This window comes from Anomaloglossus baeobatrachus, chromosome 3 (assembly GCF_048569485.1).
Source record: "Anomaloglossus baeobatrachus isolate aAnoBae1 chromosome 3, aAnoBae1.hap1, whole genome shotgun sequence".
NCBI lineage: Eukaryota > Metazoa > Chordata > Amphibia > Anura > Aromobatidae > Anomaloglossus > Anomaloglossus baeobatrachus.
This window is the reverse complement of record NC_134355.1, coordinates 143852225-143873918: the sequence shown is the minus strand read 5'-3', so window position 1 is coordinate 143873918 and position 21694 is coordinate 143852225. Positions and strand designations below refer to the sequence as shown.

Here is a 21694-nt window from a genome sequence, read left to right as displayed (position 1 = left end):
CTTGGCCATTATTGGGTTCATTATATTCTGATTTTTGGTCAGTGCATAGCAAAGAATAGTCCATACCTTTCAACTGTGCATCCCAATGAAACTGTAATTTTAAGCCCAACCCTGTCTGCGCCAAGAATGTCTCCAAACTGCTTTGAAAAGCATTCGGATTGGGAGATGAGAAATAGGGAATTTTAAGGGGTTTTCTGGTTTCAATAAACCGCTCTCTCCTGGCTGCAGTTTGGATTTTTTAAAAAAAAAAAAAAAAGCAACAGCACATTTTAAAAAAAACAAAATGTGATTTTCTCAAGTTCCGAATCTCCACCACCGCTCTTGGCATCTGTTATTGTCTGCAGCGCTGATGTTATGTTGATAGCGCTGCAGACAATTGAGTTTAATGATCGGCTGCAGCACTGTCAACGTGATGTTACACCTGCAGACAATAACAGACATGGGGAACAGTGGCAGAGACTCAGCACTGAATCCGGGGAGAATGAGTGAAGAACATTTTGTCCTTTTTTAAAAACAAAAACTGCAGCCCGTATGCATGAATATTCTGAAACCAGAAATCTTTTTTAAATTTAAAAGCTTAATCCTTTTGTTTTCATGAAGAAAAGTTGCCCTTGGTACTGGCGGTGGCAGCAGGTAGCCAGGAATGCTCAGTTCCGGAGCTGCTCTGTCTTCTGATAGCAGTCGCGGCCAGGTATTGCACATGTGCCTCCTATTGATTTGAATGGAATCGGATGTGCAGTACCCGACTACAGCCACTATCAGAGGATGGGGCAATACCGGAACAGAGCACAGATAATCGGCGTGGGTGTCTGGTTTCGGATCCTGGCCGACCAGGAATTGATGACCTATCCTATATTTTTAAGAAAGCAGCCAATAAAATCCTGTACTAGAATGTTAGTGGGACAGGGCCTGTGAACATGTGCCGTAGAAGCTCAGCCCCTTGCTTCCCTTGTAGGACGTTGTGCTCCAGTGGGTATCCTGATTTATACTGGAGACGTTAGGGGTATACTACTAAGAAGAAGGTGTACAAACTGCTGTCCCCGTTGTCATTCTGAATGTTGATTATAGTTGAAAGTATATGATGTATGTTATTTGTAGGTCACAGCAGCAAAGGTTATTACTGCACTTAATAAGAGGCACCTGTCCTACTAACATTCTGGGACAGGTTTCAAGACAGTGGCCATTTTAATGTCCTATAGTTATTCATTCCATAGACAAAATGAGTGAGATTTTCTAATTAATGGTATTTAGGAATGTAAAGCATTTGTCCACCTTTTGGGAACAATTTTTTTCCCATAAATGCAAGTATTTGGGTCTAAAAATGATTTTGGGATTGGGTTCCATTAAAAAAAATTGTACCATTTGGCTTTTACAGGCTCTTTGTTTCTGTGCATATTTATCTTGGATGTGGTCTGTGATCATAAATCAGCTGAGAAGAGCTCAGAGAAAGACCCTCCACAATGGCAAAAAAGGCTCATTGACAGATTTTTAGTTAATTCGGCTATAGATAAATTGTGCAAAATGTTTAATGAAACCCGATTGCAACTATGTTTTTTTAGCTACAAATACACTCATTTAAAGGAAATCTGTCATGTCCCAAAACACTATTAACCTGCAGATATGGGGTTAATCTGCTAATAGCATTTTAAGGGCTTGATAAATTGGCAAAGTGCAAATCGCATGCTACCAATATTAATCAATGAGGCAGAGCAGATCTGCATCTTTTTTCTCCCCTGGATTAGGGAGGTGAATAAACTGACTGCATGCTGTGAGTAGATGCGTAAATTGGACGAGACTCACCAATGCAAGTGTATGGGTGCGAGAAATAAAAGATCCGGCACACGGGCCATCTGTATTCTGTCCGATTTTTATGGATACATTATCATTGTGTAGCATAGAACACTGTAAATGGTCCTGTAAATGATTGTAGAATAATACGGATGCTAATAAAGAAAAAAATTGCGCACTTGCTTGACATATGGAGTACCAAACGGATTTCACTTGTCTTAATCTCCTGGATGAAAATCAGTCTGGTTTTTATTCACTTGTGTAACCTTAGCCTAAAGTTGTGCAGCTGCTGCACTGACTGACAGCTACTTGGAGGAAATTAACTGTATTCTTCCTGCCAACCTCCGGCTTTCAGTCTTAGAGGAGCGGTTAGATCAGTTTCAGTCACCTCTCTGTATTCAGTGAATGGCGGCTGTAACCACGTCCTGGCACTGACTGACAGCTGGCTCTGAATTGCATCAGTACAGGTTAACCCCACATCTGTAGGTTAATAACACAGGTTCCCTTTAAGTAAAAAAAATATGTCCCCAGAGTTGTCCAACCACTTTAAATGTATAAATTTACAGCCCCACATTACCATATACTTTATGTGAAGGTCCACCACTGTATTGTTTATAAGGGAAATAAATTCACTGGTGTGTAACTGTATTTATGACTTATCCTTTATAAAGGATTGTAAAATTAATAAACTTCTATCTTTTTCAGATATCAATGAATGTAACAATCCAGAACTTTGTTCTCCAAATGGAGAATGTTTCAACACTGCGGGCTCATTCCACTGTATCTGTGACCAAGGGTTTACTACCACTCCTAATGGGAAATCGTGTGAAGGTAATTCTTCTTAAAATAAAGAGTCCAGTATTTTTTTTTTTCAAAGCATGATCTACAGTGGCCTTTGTCAAGGAATCACAAAATAATGTAGTTATATAGGTTATAGAGTGAATCATGAACTTTTCCACATTTTTAGACATTACACCCACAAACCTAAATGTATTTAATTTTGATTTTTATGTGAGATGCCAACACTAAGGAGCAAGTAGGTGTAAAGGAAATGATTCATGGTTTTGAAAATATTTTGAAAATTCAAATTTGAAAATTGTGATGTGCATTAGTATTCATTCCCCCCTGAGTCTACACTTTGTAGGACCACCTCTAAATTTGATTACTGCTGTATATCTTTTGGGGTATTTCTCTACCAGCATTGCACATCTTGAGGCTGAAATTTTTGCCCAAATAGCTCTAGCTCAGTGAGATTGGAAGGTGAACCTACGCCCCTGTCTCTTGTCTACATTGTATGTGGAATACAGTCTACAGAGCAGTTTTAATAAGAACTAGTGATGGGGAAGCTCTAAAATGCTCCAGTGCTCTTTCTTCGATTCGAGCTGGTCAGACACTCTGATGAGCTCGATATGAGTAACAAGCATTATGGAAAGTCAATGATTGGCTTGTCCAGGTCTCTGCCCACATACAGCCAGCCATAAACAGAGCATTGCTGGCAGGAGGGAAGGCAGGTTTTTTTATTTTGGTTACACTATATCCGAGAGCGTTGTTTTATTCCCCGGGAGAGACATTCAGAGACTGTGACTGGCTCTTTCTAGGGTGCCTGCACACATCATGGAGTGAAGCAAGCATCTGTGTTGTGGCCATTGTTACATGGATGAAACATCCGAGCACCTGCGGTACTCGGCTGAGCTCTGTGAGAACTCGAGTATATTAATGCTCGATTGAGTAACATGCAATGCCGAGCACTTTCACCCATTACTAATAAGAACCCTTTTTGTATGACCGATTAGAGAATTTAGCGGTTTTAAGGTGGGTTCCCAGCTTGGACACCCACCACCAGCATAGATAAGCAGCTTCTCATGGCGGTTTTGACTTTGGCTTTACATGATTAACTGTGAGTGTAATACCGCATTGCAGAAAAATATATGGCCAGCCATGTCGTACAATATCACATGTCCTTCAGCAGTTTAAAATGCAGTCCTCAGAACAACCAGCTGACGACAGGGCTAGTTTGACTGTAAAAAGCTGTTGACTTATGAAGCAGCGCCTTTACTAATATAATAATATTACTTGTGCTCTTTTTTTGTAAAGTATTATATTTCATTGTGGTTGAAAATGACAATTTTTTTTTTTTTTTATAAGTTGAGCTTACCCAACTTGTATAAAAATAACACACCCAAGAGTTGGTTACATCAAAGCAAACGTTGGGTCTGTACTCAATATGACCATTATAGATCCTCCAACCTTGTCCAGAGTTTTCCAGGTGCTTGCAATAAGAGTAAGCTTCCCTGACTTAAAGGAGATTTCTATTACATCTGAAAGACTGCTGAGCCCAGTGATTGGCTGCAGTGGTCACAGGAGGTCTAAAGGATGCCATTGTTACAGCTGGGTAAACACAAGACTTTCAGGAAGGACTAGAGACACAGAGCTGGATCTTGAGGGATTAAAAAGTTGAGTATAGCTTAATTATTTTTTTTAATACTATTATTAGACACATTTTGAAGTATACTGGAATACCCCTTTAAGATATCCCATTTGGTCTCTTTAGCCAATAATAAGTCTGCACCAGCAGTAAAAATGTTAGCTTTTCTTATACAAATATAGAATGTGTTCGCAAACACATGTGAGGCAGGTCATAAACAAAAGGTTCATAATGAATTTTATTTCTGGTTAAATTATATCCAAACCACAAATGTTTGTAGAATGGAATATAAAACACAGACCACAAACGCGCTGAGCGTGGGTGTCCACACATCCATGAATGTACAAGTGCGTAGTCTATTAAAGGTTTGAATAACATATTTTCTGACCATTAGTTCTCACCAATGTACTGAGCAGAAACATGAAATTCTCACACAACGTATGCCAAGTTTATTCTAAATGTTTTCACCAAAGAAAGACCTACATCTTTTCCCAGAAAACTGAAACTATGTAACAGAATACCGTTTTTGTTAAGCCAGGTGTTAAAACGACACTGGTCAATTCCAAGGGAACACCCTCAGAATTAGCCAAAAGTCAGTAGGAGACAGCCGAGAAGTTGTTAAGAGGTGACAAAACCGAACTTACTGTGTAATTGTTTTCTTATATACAGTGAAGTTCACAACAAATCATTTTTATATCGATAAATTCTTTTGCAAGACAATAAAATCTAAGATGTTATGGTATTTCAAAGCTTTTTTTTTTAACATGAATGATGTGGCTTTTGAGCATGAACCCTACCACTCCTTTGGCTGTCTGCTCATTGTGGTTGTAAAGGAAGAGGAAGTGTTTTTGACAGTCACAACCTAGCAATTGACGGGAGTCCCAATATAGGGTCTATTGAAATATCATAATTAGCTTAAATAATACATCCTCGGTTAAAATTTAAAATAAAGATGCTGTAATGCATTGGGTTTGAACCCTTGAGCCTGTACATTGTGGTTGGTTTATCTGTCCAATGAGCCACAACAGATACACCTTATCTTTGGATGTTTATTATCTGTTATCCTTGCTTTAGACTTTTAGGTTAACAGATGTTTTCATTTACTCATTTGTCTGTCCAGTCACCTTTTAGGTGGTGCTATAAACACCTTCCCTCTGCTGATATTTCCTGCTGGTGATATTCTCATTTAAATTTCCAGCCATACTGCCGTTATTTTATGCCAGTCCGTGTGCGACTAGCTGGGGTTTCATTTCTCTGCTGTTTATGCTTTTCACCCTACATCTGTCTTCCGTGTCTACAGTAGTTAGGTAGTAGGCAACATACTCTCTAGTTGTACGTACTTTATCCTTTCACTTGGTATGTCATGGTTTGTTTTTACTCACTCTGGGAACCCTTTCTATCTCAGCACTCTTTTCTCTCTGTGGGTATATTGCATATATCTACCCACCGATTGCTTAGGAGGAACATGAAATGCTCGAAGGCCTTTTAGGCAGCATGGGTCTAGGTTTAGGCTGCTTCTGTTTCAAAAAGATTCATGAGTAATCATAACCATAGGTTGAAAATTATGATTAGTTTTATAAGCCTGTGGAGCTTCTAAAGCAAAACTCTAATAATTTACAGACATAAAATTGGAAAGACTGTAAAAAGAAATACATGACGCTAATGTAGGAAAGTTGCACTGAGGTTGAATATTGCATTCAGGCCCAGTTCTTATTTAGAAAAGCTCTGTTTGCTACCAAATTTGGTTACAGAAATTATGATGTAAAAGAGACATTGTTAACATGTCTTTTGCATGGTTTTGCATAGGGATGGCCATGTCAGCCATGGACTCTTATGCAAACCGCGTGTCTCCACCCTCACCTTTTTCAAGCCCCTGCAAAATTTATGGACAAAAGTTTTGAGACTGATACAAGTTTTGGGTTTCACAAAGTTTTCTGCTTCAGTGTTTTTATATATTTTACTCGATTGTTTTTATTTTTTATTGACAAATGCATCAAGGCATTTAGGCAGAGATTCAACATTTACATAGTTGACCCTTATTTTTCAATATTTCTGCAATTTGCCATTGTTCTTCCAGGTGTCCAAAACTTTCTGAAAGGGGCTTAATTAGAGAAAATATCTTTACCACAGTCCTCCGCAGTCCAGTCGCTATAATTCTTGCAGAATATCAGTTTGTATCTGATGTTTTTGTTGTAGAGAAGTAGCTTCTTTGCTGTCCTTCGTGACGCAATGCCAGCCTGCAAAAACCTTAGCCTCATTGTGTGTGCAGATGCACCGACACCTTCCTGCTGCCATTCCTGAGCAAGCTCTGCACCGATGTTAAACTGAACTCTTGGCTGAATCCTCTTTAGAAGATGGTCCAGGCACTTCCTGGACTTTCCTGGGGCCTCTGTAGCATTTTTCACAGCAAATGAATTACTCTCTTTGAAAATATATATATATAATATATATATATAAGCAAACACGCAAAAATACACCGCATGTGCACACACAACATAAAGAAGGGAGGCAGTTGTATTCCTCGAAGTTTGAGGTTCATTGCTTTTACTGATTTTGGAGATGCGCTGGTTTGGAAAGCTAAACGAATATTATTTTTTTACGTTTCCACATTCATAGCCATAGCATCCAATTAACATAAATATTTCTTGTTTTTACATAGTAGTATTTTAGTAACCTTATATAAAAAATCCCTGACAAAAAATAACTACAAACTGAAGTTAAAAAGTAACAAAATATATATAAAAGCATTCACTGAGGTCGGCTAGATGACAGGATGGTTGAGTGATTACAAAATACAGGACTGTTTAGATCTTCACAGATCGTTGTGTTGACTGGGCCCATCTTCCAGCTGCACAAGCGGTATATTTGCCCCTTTTTTTTGCATATCAAGACAAGTTTAATTACTGTAACTTGAAAATGAATTTTCCGAAACATCAGCCTCTTCCACATAGCCGTATGAGGGTTAGTGTTTTGATGGACAAAAAAAAAAAGAAGTGAAATGATGAAAAAATGTAATTCCAACATCAATTTTGTTTTTAATTTTATACTCTGTTAGGTTTGCAGTAAAATGACCTAAACAAGATAATTTTGCAGGTCATTAAAATTTAAATCTATTTGGGGCAGGTTCCAGATGTGTAACACAGCTGGCACCCGCTGTGTATCTTACCAGCTAAGCTCCTGAGCTCGCTCCATACATGCGCACCTGACATTTGCCTGGCATGTATGTCAAGTCTTAGTACCAGGTTAAAATAATTAAATATTTCATTCATGAGATTGCAGCTGGCTCAATGCTGGTGTACGAGTGACTCCTAGTCTAATTTTTCTCTCCACAGTGGCACAGTTGATTAATGCAGCACTTCAATACCCTGCACAAGAGCTCCACTATTAGTATCAGTTGGGGTGCCAGAGGTCCATCCCTCACCTATCAATACGCGATACACTATGGAAATAAGCTTTTAGCCTCTATAAGTTGTCAGTAAATAGAACACTAACAAATGCAATATTGATCTTACACTACTCACAAATAGTTAACAATATTTGGCTTTTGGGTGAAATTTATGTGAAATTTAAGGTCATTGAGGTTCTGGGGTATAGATTTGTGAGCCTTTACACAGCAACTCAGCTGATCCCATAGGTTTTATGTAAGATTCAGGTCTGAAGAAAGTGCAAGCCACTCCATTTGAAGTACCCCACTCTCCAGCAGTCGTTCCCTAATGAAGCGACCTCCATGAGCTGGAGCATTGTCGTTTATAGAGATGAAATTAGGCCTGTGTCGTTCATGCAGAGACACAATGACTGGATTAATGATGTTATTCAAGTAGTACGGGCTTGTCACTGTACCATTCACAAAGTGTATGGCAGTTCTTTATTAACTAAACACATCTGCCCACTCTTTTACACTATTATCACCAAAGGCTCATCTGGTGACAACTGATGCATTGCGCTCTCCTTGACATCTCCAACATCATGGGTGGCTATCATTTCTGCTCAACATGAATTGACTTTTATCTGTGAACAGAACTGAAGCCCCCTGGTCCCTTGTCCTGCAAAACAATGACGCCTGCTTGGTAGTATGGTCAGGTACCCTTGCAGGTCATCTAGCATACAGACCATGCTGATGTAAATGGTTTCAAATGGTCTGACTTGACACTTGGGTGCCTCTCACCTCCCTGAAATGTGCCTGAGGATTTGTGACATTTATCCAATGGGCATTGTTCACAATGAAGCCATCATTTGTTTGGGATATGGCCAAAGGACGTACACTAGTATGCCTTTCTGTGACTCTTCCAGTCTCTCTGTATCTCTGTTGCAACCTGCTGATGATAGTCTGTAACACTCTAAGCTCAGTGCCCACTTCCGTCTGAACATCCTGCTTGAAGCCTCTCAGTGGCACAATACTGTTGATCAATTGTTAGGTGTCGTCTTGGTCTCATGATGTCAAAATGTAAACAGCCTAATGAGGAGGACTGTTTAAATACCAATTCTAATTGAACCCCGAAATGTATTGGGTGATTCATGGACACAGACGTTCTTCACTGACGTGTAAAACACGCACATGTCCCTCCATGTACCGTGATTCACGGCACACGTGGGTTGTCTATGTGCAATCCGGGCTCCGTTCTCCGTGGTCCGTGATTGCACATAGAGATTAACTCACCTGTGCCCGCTCCCACTCTCCATGGTGCTGAACACTTTCGCGGTGCAGCATCCGGCCGGTGCTGACCTCCGCAGCAGCTGCTTCTGGGTCGGCTGTGTCATGCATTCATGAATATGCACGACAGTAATGAGCCGCCTCAGAAGCAGCAGGCAGAACAGGCTGCAGAGAGCGCGGCTGAAGCCGGGTGAGTAAAAATCGCTTTTTATTTTATATGCACGTTTTTTTCTGGCACGTGCTTCACGGATCACACTACTGCGTGGTCCATGGGACATCAGTGATGCCAGAAAAAAATGGACATGTCTCCGTGCGGCAATCACGGACACGCGGGTATGCCACACAGAGACACGTTCAGTGAAAAATCACTGATGTGTGAGCAGACCCATTGATTATAACGGGTCTGCGTATGTCAGTGATTCTGGTACGTAGAAAAAAAAGCACAAACGTACCAGAATCACTGACGTGTGAAACAGGCCTTAGAGAACAGCAAGTTGTACTAAAAGTCCTGAAACATTGAACAGTTGAGAATGTGCATTCAAAAGTATAGATATGTCACAGTAAAGTCACCTGAAAAAGTTACAGTGCATTTTAGGTTTATCCTGAAATTTCACTCTAACTTTTTGTGAATAGTGTACATCTTTAAGACAAAAAACAAGATGAAATAAAGTAGCAAAACTGTAAAGAATATTTTACACTAATAAAAACCCACTAAACACTTCACCATAAAGCTTATATTAACCATTGATACTGCACTGACAGAGAGAGCACAGAAAAGGGACATTCTGTTAGAGTATCCATGATTTTTTTGTGTAGTGATATGTGATGCAGAATGTAAATTACCCAAAAAAGTGTAAAATATATGGAATTGCATCATTGACTACTGTTTATTAAATTATTGACTACTGTTAGTGGCCTTCAGGTTTTTCTTTTTATAAAAGAAAGTCCTGGCACTGTTAGTGAGCTACGTTCAGCCAAGTTGACGAGAGATCTTCTGTTGAATATTTATCTATTCTGGCTGGTATTTCGAGAACTGCTGTAAAGTGGTTTTGACTCTGGATTCACTAGAGAGTTGTTGGAAAAGAAATACTTAGACTTAATGTTGATGCTGTTACCATCTGTTAGATACATTTCTGCTTTTAAAAGACCCTTACCACAGGTCTGCTATCCGAATTAAACAATCCATCTCATGCCGGTGGAGTCTCCTGTCTTACGTCTCCGAATACATCTGTGCAGAAAAAAAGAAAAATAAAGCTCATTTTGTGGAACAGTGGAACATTAGGGAGGCAAAGTTCAATTACTTTTGGGACTGAATGGAAGAAGTGTAACTTATTAACAGCTACTGTAGTAATAGAGCTGCCAACTTTTACAGATGATTTGGTGGGAGCCTTTGAATTATTAGGAACTTGCATTGAGCTATATGGATAGAAGGGAATATAGTAGAGACCATTTATGTCTGGACACTTTCCAATAAAAAGTTTGAATGTTCCCCAGCAACCTTATTACCTCTAGAGGGGACACATTGTGACAATCAATAAAAAAATAGCCTCTGAAAAACAAGAAAAAGTCACAAACGAAAACATTCACGTGCATGAGACATTAAATTCTTTTCAGTATGTTAATCAGGAGGACCCTTGTGTCACTAGTTTGAACTTTTTGGATTACTTATATTAATAAATCAACATTATATTATTGTGATCCATTCCCAGGGCATTTACTACGCAATAAAACGAGCAAGCACGCGCAAAAAAAGAAAACAGATATTCATTTTCCATATGGAATTACAATAAAAATATGCTATATGAGCCGAATAATCAGTATTCATTTTAACATCTGAAAGTTTCTGTAGTTATTGTGCTTTGTTTGTTTTAATATGGAATTTTTGTGTAATTTATCTAGATGTGGAAAAAAAGCTTCTAACTAATATTATAAAAATGTAAAATACAGAAAAGCTATTAGATGTAAATTTAAAGCTAAAATGTATGCTAGAGGTATTCTATTTTGGTTGCTACTAATGTCAGTAAATGGGCCTTATTGACCCTTGTGAACATTAACAGTTTTTCTGTTGTGCATCGCATGTTACAATGCATGGTATAGGAACAAAAATTAAGCTTAATAGATTGTACCACAAACAACGTAGATTTTAGTCAATAGATCTTGGAATGAAAATAAGTTTATAATCTTATACAGGTGTCCCTGCTATGTACTGTGTAATGGCCGTGTCTGACTGTGCACGGACATGGTCTGATCACACCACAGCTCCTGGGATAATCTTATACATGTGTCCCTGCGATGTACTGTGTAATGGCTGTGTCTGACTGTACAGGGACATGGTCTGATCACACCACATCTCCTGGGATAATCTTATATATGTGTCCCTGCTACGTACCGTGTAATGGCTGTTTCTGACCATACAGAGACAAGGTCTGATCATACCATATCTCCAGGGATAATCTTATATATGTGCCCCTTCTATGTACTGTGTAATGGCCGGGTCTGACCATGCAGGAACATGGTCTGATCATACCACATCTCCTGGGATAATCTTATGTATGTGTCCCTGCTACGTACCGTGTAATGGCCATGTCTGACCGTACAGAGATATGGTCTGATCATATACCGCATCTCCTGAGTCGGTGAGGAAGAAAAACAGTATACAGATAGCACATCATGGGATCATGGTTTCTGTGAGGTAAAATATTGTTTAAAAACAGGCAGAGAAATATTTTACCTCACAGTAACCAACATCTATGATCCTTTGCTGTCCTACCTGTATACTACTTTACTTCCTCCCATGCCCGAGAAACTTTATATCTTAACTAGAATTTTAGAATTGCCTCTGTTGTCTCCCTGCCTGCTCAAGACCAAGTGGACATATTGCCTAAGTAGAGTAGTGCTCCTCTAACTCTACTACTGATTATCACAAGTAATTTAATTCTTTGTGTGTGATCTACTAGTAAAAAGGATCTAGCATGCCTATCCTGTCTCCATTACAAACTGAAGCCAGCGTATCCAGGGAAAATGTATAAATAAACATGATTCAATCCTTCAGAAGACATAACTGATTAGAGAAGCTAAATTTGCTGATTTCCGGGCCTGCTTCTCCATAAAATGAGCTTTTCTTACAAGACAACCATGGACAAATTATACTAATCTACACGTACCTGAATAATAGAGATAGGTCTTCAGTTGCCCCTTCGCTGCTGGCCATGATGACAGCAGCAGTGTCATGAATTACCGTAGTGGTTTACAATGCTTAGCTGTCATGTTGTCATGGACAGGCTTTAGAAAAGGACAGGTTGGGGCTCTCTTTAATGGTGTTATTCAGGAAAGTAAAAAAAAATGGGCAAGTAGAGCCCCATAAATTAGACTATTTTTCTACATACAGTAAGCTTTTATTTTCGAAACTAATACCATGTATACTTTTTACAACAAACATCAGGTGAGAAGTGACATACAGCAATTGTTTATGCAGAAGATGGTACAATGCATGTCTTTGTGTGTGTGCTCTATGCTCGTTGACTAGTATTGTGTCTCACTTGCAGATGTTGATGAATGTACTAACAGCACGCTGTGCAGTCAAGGGTTCTGTGAGAATACCAATGGTTCATATCGCTGCCTCTGTTATCAGGGGTACCAGGACTCTCTCGATGTTCGAGGCTGTGTGGGTAAGTTAAAGCTTTTCCTAACACTTCTGTGGACTTTGAAGTGAATGCATGTGTATGCACTGTATATTTGTTAAGAGTATATTTCATGTTCAGTCTGCACCTGTTCACATTTGTCTGTTGGGAAATACTGTCAGTTTTTCATTTTAGATTATGGTGTCATGCCCTGACTGAGCACTCCTTTCCACCAGCTTAAGGTGATTTTTAATTTTCTATCAGCAGGTTACTGCCCATCCATAAAATTGTAGGCTGTTCAGCCTGGGTAGAATGATTTAGGTAGGAACCGAGCAAAGAGAGATACACCTTGACGCTGGCTGCTGGGCTCACATAAATCTGTCCTTTTTTTATGCGCTAAGTGTCTCAATTTTTAAATGTATTTCTTTAGCAGTAATGTATGTCCAAATTCCTATATTCAATGTTTGCATACCTTTCAGCTTCATATTGCAGCTGTAGAGTTGTTAAAAATATTTAATAGACGTTAAGATTGGCACCCTTTAAAGCACTGCCACAATGGAAAGGTGGCTGCGTATGCAAAACTCTCTCCAATTATTTACTATTAGGATTTCTATTTTGATCATGCACAGCCACCTCTCCATTCTTGACAGCATGTGATGTGCCTTGTCACCAAAATACATGAAGTTCCCATTCTTGAACCTGCCACACACGTTAAAAGGTAGTTTGGTAAACATGCTGTGCTGTGGGTTATTTGATGGCTGCTGTCAGAAAATACATTTATGGTATCTGGGATGTATTGGTTGTTGTAAAGGAAAAGTATAGAAAAGGCAGTGCTCCACCTCTGCCTGTGGTGCCCACATAATGGGATAGGTATAAGTATGGGTGTTAGCATCTAATTTAGCATAGGATTTAGATTTATTATTTTAACAATAATAATATAATCAAATACTGCAATTATGGTTGTACGAAACTTTATTTATTGTGAGTTTTTTTATTTGTATTTCCTGAATCGGGTCTCTTGATTGGCAAGATTTCTGTATTTTATAATGCTTTTGTTCCCCTTTAATGACCAACTCATGACGGATTAAGCAACAATATCCACTTTTCTTGTGTTCTTAGACTGACTTGGAGTCTGTTACATGCTTAAAGGAATAAAAGAATGATTATAAGCCCTGGCTTAAAAGATATGGGCTATTCTCATTGATCTTATGTCAGCTGTCTGGTCATTAAAGTGAACCTTTCACCTGCGGGATGGTGTGTTACGGTACGGTTCGATAGGCGTCGCTGCTCTCGGGTCCAGCGCCTCCTCCATCTTGTATGATCGTCTTCCTCCTTGCTTTGTGTGGTTGATGCATCCTATGTCCTCCACACAGTGCCCTCCATTGCGCTCCTGCATACGTGCACTTTACTCTGCCCTTCTGAGAGGAGCACAAAGTATTGTAATGAGCAGCCATGGGCGTTCTTTGACCTTTACCCACGCCTGTGCATTACAGTACTTTGCTCTGCCCTCAGCAGGGCAGAGCAAAGTGGTCATGCACAGGACTGCAATGGAGGGCACTGTAAGATTGAAGTAGGATGTGTGATCCACATGAAATAAGGAGGACAGCGATTGCAAGGATAGAGGAAATGTTGGACCCGAGAGCAGTGACACCTATTGGACCTTACTGTATTGGACTGCCCTGCAGGTGAGTAGCTGACAGATTCCCTTTAAAAGGGTTCTCCTGCCCTACAGAAACTTTTGGCAAGTACTGCTACTTGCTGACTCTTAGTACAGTGCAATATAGACATTGTTGAATCGGCTCTGATTGCCAGATCGAGCGGTTGTCATGCGATTTGCATATTTCCCGTCATTGCTTGACTATATTCTCATCTGCTTCTCTCAATAGAAAGTGAAGTGATCCACCTCGCTACCTCTTGTACTCACATAATAGGATGGGTATATATGTGTGTATAACCAAGTAGTGATTTATTTAGCGATTAAAAGCCAGTAGTGATGGGAAAAAGAGTTAAAGTAATAAAATAGTCAAATACCGCAAGTAAGGATGTATTTCTTGTATTAGATCATAGTTGGTACTTCTTGAATGGTATTATTTTTTCTCCTGGGTTATCGTTGCTGATGAGGGATTAAACAATATCCATTTTTACGTGTTAATTTATCATTAGATTGAGCTGGAACGTTGAGAGAAGCCGATGAGAATTTAGTTGAGCCATGACTTCAAACATGTAAATAGAATACTTGTGGTCATGTGATGACCGCTCGCACCGACAAGTAGAGCCAAAACCTAAACATTCACGCTATTAGGACTTAACTTGCTACAATTCTTGCCAAAAAGTTTCCCAAGGCTGGACAATCCCTTTCATGTTCCACAGAGAATTGGGTAAAAGATAGGCGCATATATTTTGTTATTTTCTGTTGTTTAGTTTTAGGTGGCATTATTACGTTTAGCTTTTTAGGATAAGATATGAGTTCATATGTAGATAGAAGAAATTCTGTATTTAAAATTTTGGAAATGAATTACAAATATAAAAGATCAATTTTCCATCCAGCACTTTATGATCTCAACATCTGCAGTTTCTATTTCATTTCAAAAATAGCTTTATCTGTCTGCACAGCCTTTAGAAATTATTTAGCTCAAGAAATAAAAGTCCAAAATGGGCAAATCCTTTAAGAGGACCTGTAACTTACCCCCTCCCCCAAATCAGTTAAATACGGTGTAAAAATCTATGAGCTTTCTGATTCTGCTGCTCTTTTCCATATTATGCTGCATTTCTCCTTGCAGAGATATTGTCTTTGCTAGAGCACACTATGTGAAATCTCTACTTGTTATGCATTTGGATTTTCCTTCAGAGTCTTCTCTGGGGCTTTGCGGTTTCATTCCTCCATACCATACACTGCCAGTCATACCTCGGCAGCCTATGAGACTGCTAGATTAGCTGCCATGCTGTTATTTTCAGTGTCTGGAAAGAAGAAATGAAAGCACACACTCCAAGAGAAAACTCTGAAGAAACGCCTAGTTGGGCTGCAAACAGAGATTTCACATAATTGCACTCCAAAAGCAAAAATTGTGAACATCTCTGCAATCGAGTCACAAAACAAAAACCAAAACGCAGACTCAGGGGAGAGCAGCTCCTCTTTAAATAATTGAAGGGGTTCTCTAGTGAAGATACGTCCTGCAGACAGGTGATAGCTAGGAGATCTGTGGTTGGTGGAATGATGGAATCCATTTATTCTCCATAGGGCTGCTAAGCACTGTGCTTGGCTTTTTCCGGCAGCACAGAGTAAAGGAATGGAGTGGTGGTCAGGCATGTCCACTGCCGATAGATTATAATGGGCATAAAAGTTAACCATTCTGCTGTTCAGTGCTGGACTCAGTGGTCACACTCCAAATGATCTATAAGTTATTCCTTATCCAGTACATGGGTGATAACTAGGGATGATCGAATACCTCAAATATTCGGCTTCGCAAATATTTTCCGAATAGGTCTCTGCTATTCGACTATTCACGAATATTCGATGCGCAATGTAAGTCTATGGGAAAGCCGAATATCAACTATTCGCAACTATTCGGGCTTCCCATAGACTTACATTGCGTATCGAATATTCGCATAGCGGTGAGATATTCGCCGAATATTTGAGGTATACGATGATCATCTCCAGCTAGTGATAACATCACTAGAGAATACCTTTAAGCTGTTCTCTATGAACCACGGAAATGTTTCTCCAAATAGAGCTCTTCTATATGGAAATTCAATCAGGAAACAATAGGGATGTCCCACACATACATTCTGTGATGTATGATGAGAGAGAAAGGTTGTCTGGTCTAGTCTTATGTCTGCAAGTTCTACATCACGAAATACATATTTATTTTCAGACGTTCCGCATAGTTGCCCTTTCTCTACATGTGTAGGATCGGCCGTAAGAGGAATCTCCTGTTTATTTTATTCATTTCAGCAGCTATAGGATTTAATTGTGCACCAGGGGGCTTGCCGGCTCTAGCAGACATTGCTGGCACAGGAAATATGGATGAAGAAAGAACTGTCAGTAACAAGGAATGTGTCCCAATAACCGTTCTCCCTTTTCCAGATGTAAATGAATGTGAAATGCTGAGCGGAGTCTGTGGTGAGGCCCGGTGTGAAAACGTGGATGGTTCATTCCTCTGCCTGTGTGCTGATGATAACCAGGAATATGACCCAATGACTGGGCAATGCAAATACCGCAACATGCCAGGTAGGATAGATTTTCCATAGACTTGCTGAGCGATACAGAACTTTAAATTCAAGCAAAACGCAGAGTATTCTTGCAGAGATTCGGACAAATCCTGATTAGGTTTTGTGTGTCATAGAGTTGGTAGAATTATTATTGTAAAATTGCCTCGTTCTATGTACATTATGTTCTGGGCTGCCAGCTTCATCATTGGTGGGAGCAATTGCATTATTCTGTAATATGGCATGTATGAACCATGTCACATTTGTGTCACCAGAATTCTGCCTTTTAAAATGAGAGACACAAAGAGGCATCCATATGGTATAGGTAAAAGAAATCACTTTGTCCAGGCAGTGAGACATATTCAAATGTTAGTATTTACTTAAAGAAAAAAACAAAACCTGTTAAGACAGCGGACCATCATCTTTAGCCCCATGGCAAAAACTCTTTGAAATGTACATCTTGGGAAGTCTGTACTTAAGAACCAGTACTGTGGTTGTGGGGCGCAGCAGTTCTTCTTACACTATCACCCACGGTAAGGCAGCTGTGATTGACAGCCACCCCCAACTTCAATGTCCAACAACAGAGGAGATGTCACAGTCTACAGCAGATATGTCATCACTAAGTGAAAAGGTCTGTGTAGTAGATGATATTTCACCCACAACAATCTCTGGACTGATGGTTGAAAATCTGTAGAAAGTCTACAAATTGGCTGGCATTAACTATAGTATAATATACAAATGCAGGATTAACTATGCTGTGGCTGCAGTGTAAAAGTATGTTTAAAAACAAACATTATGCTGCAGCACTCCGCAAATATTAAATACAGTAATACCTTGACTTACGAGTTTAATTTGTTCTGTAAATTTCCCCATTAAAATTATTTGAAATGCTATTAATCCGTTCCAGCATCTACTTATAGCCCCCCATCCTGGTACATGGCCCCCATAATATTTGTGATTCCCCATCCTGGTACATGGCCCCTCATCCTGGTACATGGCTCCCCAATCCCAGTATTTATGATCCTTCATCCTTGTACATGGCCCCCCATCCTGGTACATGGCCCCTTATCATGGTACTTGACGCCCATCATGGTATATATGATCCCTGATCCTGGTACCTGGCCCCCCCATCTTGGTACATGGCCCGCCATCACACAGCACACTTAAAAAAATTATACTCACCCACCCTGCGATCCCCCTGCAGTACAGTGTCCTCCTGTCATACAGGCAGCTGATCAGCTGCACACTCATTATACTCACCCTCCCTGTGATACCCCACAGCGCAGTGTCCTCCTCTCATGCGGTTAGCGGATCAGCTCTTACTTGCTGCTCATAACTCACATTTCTGCTCGCATCATGGAGCAGAAAGTTACAGAGCTACAGCTTGTATCTTGTAAAATGCGTTAGTAGGGTAACTCAAGGTATAACTGTATATAAATTCCATTATTTCTAGACGCATTGCAATGTGAGGGTCTTGGTGCACATTTTGATGAAAGTGTGTATGCTCATCTGCCAACAATAAGACCACCTCGCTTAGAGCTACCAATCCTAAAGACTCAATTATTTTTGAGGCTATGAAAACCAAGGAAAATATCGGAATTTTAATAGCAAGTTAATTCTAAAGTATCTTCCTCTCCCATAGTTTTTACAATTTGTTATCTGTTTGTCCAGAAAACCCCTTTACATTCTTTAAATTTCCTGTTTAAAAGACAGTGTGTGTATACTGTATATTAGGTCATCAACATATTTGTCCCTTACAAGTCCTTTAAAGGGTTCAAACGTAAAAAATGATAATGTATGGTGGTTTGTTAGATTACTGTGTGAAAATTAGAAATCACTTTTACTAAACTTGCATTTTTATCACAATTTATATACAAACACGCTTAATATTCCTGATCCAGAATTGCAAGCCCTTCATTTTTTCCTAAGAAGAAAAGTAGATAAATTGCTTCCATGCAGCACACAGTACCTCCTTTCTGTCTGCCAGAAAATAACACAATGGGCACCTATTCAGCCTTATTAAGGTAACGTTGTTGGCTCATGTGTAAATTGTTGGCACACAGGCTAATTAGATGTTGGGAAATTTTCCCTTTGATTCTGTTGCTAGCTTTTATTTTTCACAATTTTTACTATTTTTAGGCTGGGATTGTTCAAATGGAAAGAAAAGTGTGTGCAATAGATCCATTCAAATTTCAGCTCAAATGTGGATAATGGATTATCTACAAAGCTAAATGTATTATATTAATATTTATATTCATAGATACTTGGCTGTGTAAGTGTCCCTCATGTGACACATCAGAAGGGGCTAATCAGTGGGGATGACAGTATAATTTTTTAAACTACAAAAAAGAGGAGGGGATCTCATAGTCTAAAAATGTAAATTTATTGATGAAAAGGGTGACAGGGGAGAGAAACATGTTAGATCACTGCAAAACATGAGGTGTGAGTACGTCAGATATGAAGATGGGAGTATCTTCAGACTGTAAATTGCTCAGTCAAATATTGATGGGCCGGAAGTTAATTAAACAGCCTGAAAAAAACACTAATATAGCTATATTAATAACATACTCATAGAGATGAAATCAAGTTTTAATGTAAGGTGTATCCCGTGCAACAGAGACACCCCACAAATTAGGGAAGAGTGCATCAAAAACTATCATGTATAGCTAATGCAATATATATAACATAGATATAAATAAGTGTCCCCATAGATCATTAACCAGTGTCAACCCTAAATAACAGCAATAGATGGAAGGTAAAATAATGTCATTACATAACAAAGCTGCAAAATGATCAATCAGAAGTAATATATATACCATTTGCAGCAAGGAAAGGGTGCCAACATATATTAAGATGCGGTATAAACACTGGCCACGACCAAACTAAGTGGAAAATGGGGGCAGAGTGATCGCATAGCAAGGCGAGCGGAATCAGGCAAGTCAGGCAACCATCAAATATGAGATAACATTACCTGGATATTGGTGGATGCAGTGGGAATGCGCCCGATGCGCATTTTGGTATGAACCTTCGTCAGGGGGCGTGATCATTCATTTTTAACCCCTTCATGACTTTTGACATATGTGTATGTTGAAAGTCGCATCTCTGCCTTTGATGCGGGCTCGCAATCTGAGACCGCATCATTACCTACTCATGACAGCTGATTTAATCAACCATTATGTACCTCTAACAGCCACAGGTATTAAATCCCACTGTCTATCTCTGACAGTTGGATGTAACAGTCGCCGGCAGGGGGACGCGTCATTCTCTGCCCCCAATGGCGCACCCTTGACATGATTGGGGAGTACCGATGGGCTGTCAGTTAGAGGTTATCTGAGGACCCCTGTCTCTGGCATTACAATTCTCCTGTGAACGCCAGCTCGGAGATCGTGATTTCCGCTGTTCGGATCAGGGCTGATGCCATGCTCTGTACAGCAGAAATTATCAGAAGATTTCAGCTTCAAGTCCCCAAAGGGCTCTAGTAAATACAGTAAAAAAATAAATAAAGTTTTTAACAATATGAAAAAATAAAAAACATAAGTTCAAATCACCCCATTTGCCCCATTTATAATAAAACAATTAAAAATATACACATACGGTATTTGATATTGCTGCATTTAGAAATGTCTGATCTATCAAATTATAAAATAAATTAATCAGATTGGTAAATGGTGTAACACAAATAAATCAATTAAGTTTTTTTGATCACCCCAACATTGCAATAAAAGTAAAAAAAAAAAAGTATTTACAAATTTATAATTTTTTTTCACAATCTAAATAAAAAAGAAAACTTATACATATTTGGTATCTACATACGCCTACTGACATGGAGAATCATATTTTCAGGTCATTTTTACCATATAGTAAATATGGTAATTAAAAAAAAAACAAAACACACAATTGTGCAATATTTTTTAATTTAATTTTTTTTTTTGCAATTTCAACACACTTGGAATTTTGTTTTTGAATTTTCCAGTTCACTATGTGGTAAAATGAATAGAGTTATTCAAAAGTACAACTCATCCTTCAATAAATAAGCCCTTGCACGGCTATATTAATGGAAAATTAAAAACATTATGGCTCTTGGAAGAAGGGGAGGAAAAAACGGAAAAGCGCCTGGGGATGAATGGGTTAAAGAAGTCATCCCATCAAACATTTTATTCCATAAGCATCTAAGTATTAGTGTGTAAGTGTATTATAGTAATTATCGTCTTCTGTGGATTCGATCACTCTTCCGGTACTCTTTAGCTCTATGTGGCCATTCTGCAGTGATTTCAGCTCACCCACAGTCTTCCCAATGTGAGTCTGTGAGATTCACGACCATTCTCTCTGGACTTACATTGAGAGAACAACTTCTACTGCAAACGGAAACTGTTATGTGAGTCGGGTAATCTGATTTCAGGTCATGTGGGTCAGAAGAGGGCCAGAGAGGCACTGGATACTGGGAAACACAGTGATCAATAAATATTTTAATTCACTTACACATCATTGCATAGATAATTGAGGACGAGTTACGGAATAAACATTTTGATGATATGGCTTCTTTAAAAGGGTATTCCCATCTCCAAGATCCTATCCTAATATGTGTAATAATAATAATAATGTTAGCAAATACCTCCAAGTAGAAATGTAGTATAATTCTTCTGCATCATTATGTCACTTACTGTTACGGAGGGGATGATTGGATATAAAATATTATGATATCATTCGTTACCCGAAGTCTGTCAGGCAGGTATTAAAGCCACTATGGGGCAGGAGAACAAATACTGCAACTCAGGAGAACTCAAAGGAAACGAAGGGGATGTTTAAGGGCACACCCCAACGTGTAGCGTGTCCCTGTTAACCTCACAGGTACACGGGTAATGGTCACATGTGTAGGGACATGTGAAAACCAAAATAAATTGCAATAGGTATCGATCACGTGTGTAGGAACCGGTCAGACCGAGAGGTAACCCAGTTAACGTCACTGGGAAACCTAGGACGTTACCGCTGAACCGGTCACGTGCG

The 21694-nt window shown here is 39.3% G+C and overlaps 1 protein-coding gene across 4 annotated transcripts in view; it reads left to right on the top strand.

The window, feature by feature from the left end:
• Positions 1 to 21694, top strand: part of LTBP1 (latent transforming growth factor beta binding protein 1) — a 528942-nt gene that overhangs the window by 450567 nt on the left and 56681 nt on the right. For all 4 annotated transcript variants that reach the window (XM_075339498.1, XM_075339499.1, XM_075339500.1 and 1 more), the window contains 3 exons: positions 2494 to 2619; positions 12410 to 12532; positions 16569 to 16712. In XM_075339498.1, coding sequence (XP_075195613.1) covers positions 2494 to 2619; positions 12410 to 12532; positions 16569 to 16712 — 393 coding nt within the window. The remainder of the gene's footprint in view (positions 1 to 2493; positions 2620 to 12409; positions 12533 to 16568; positions 16713 to 21694) is intronic.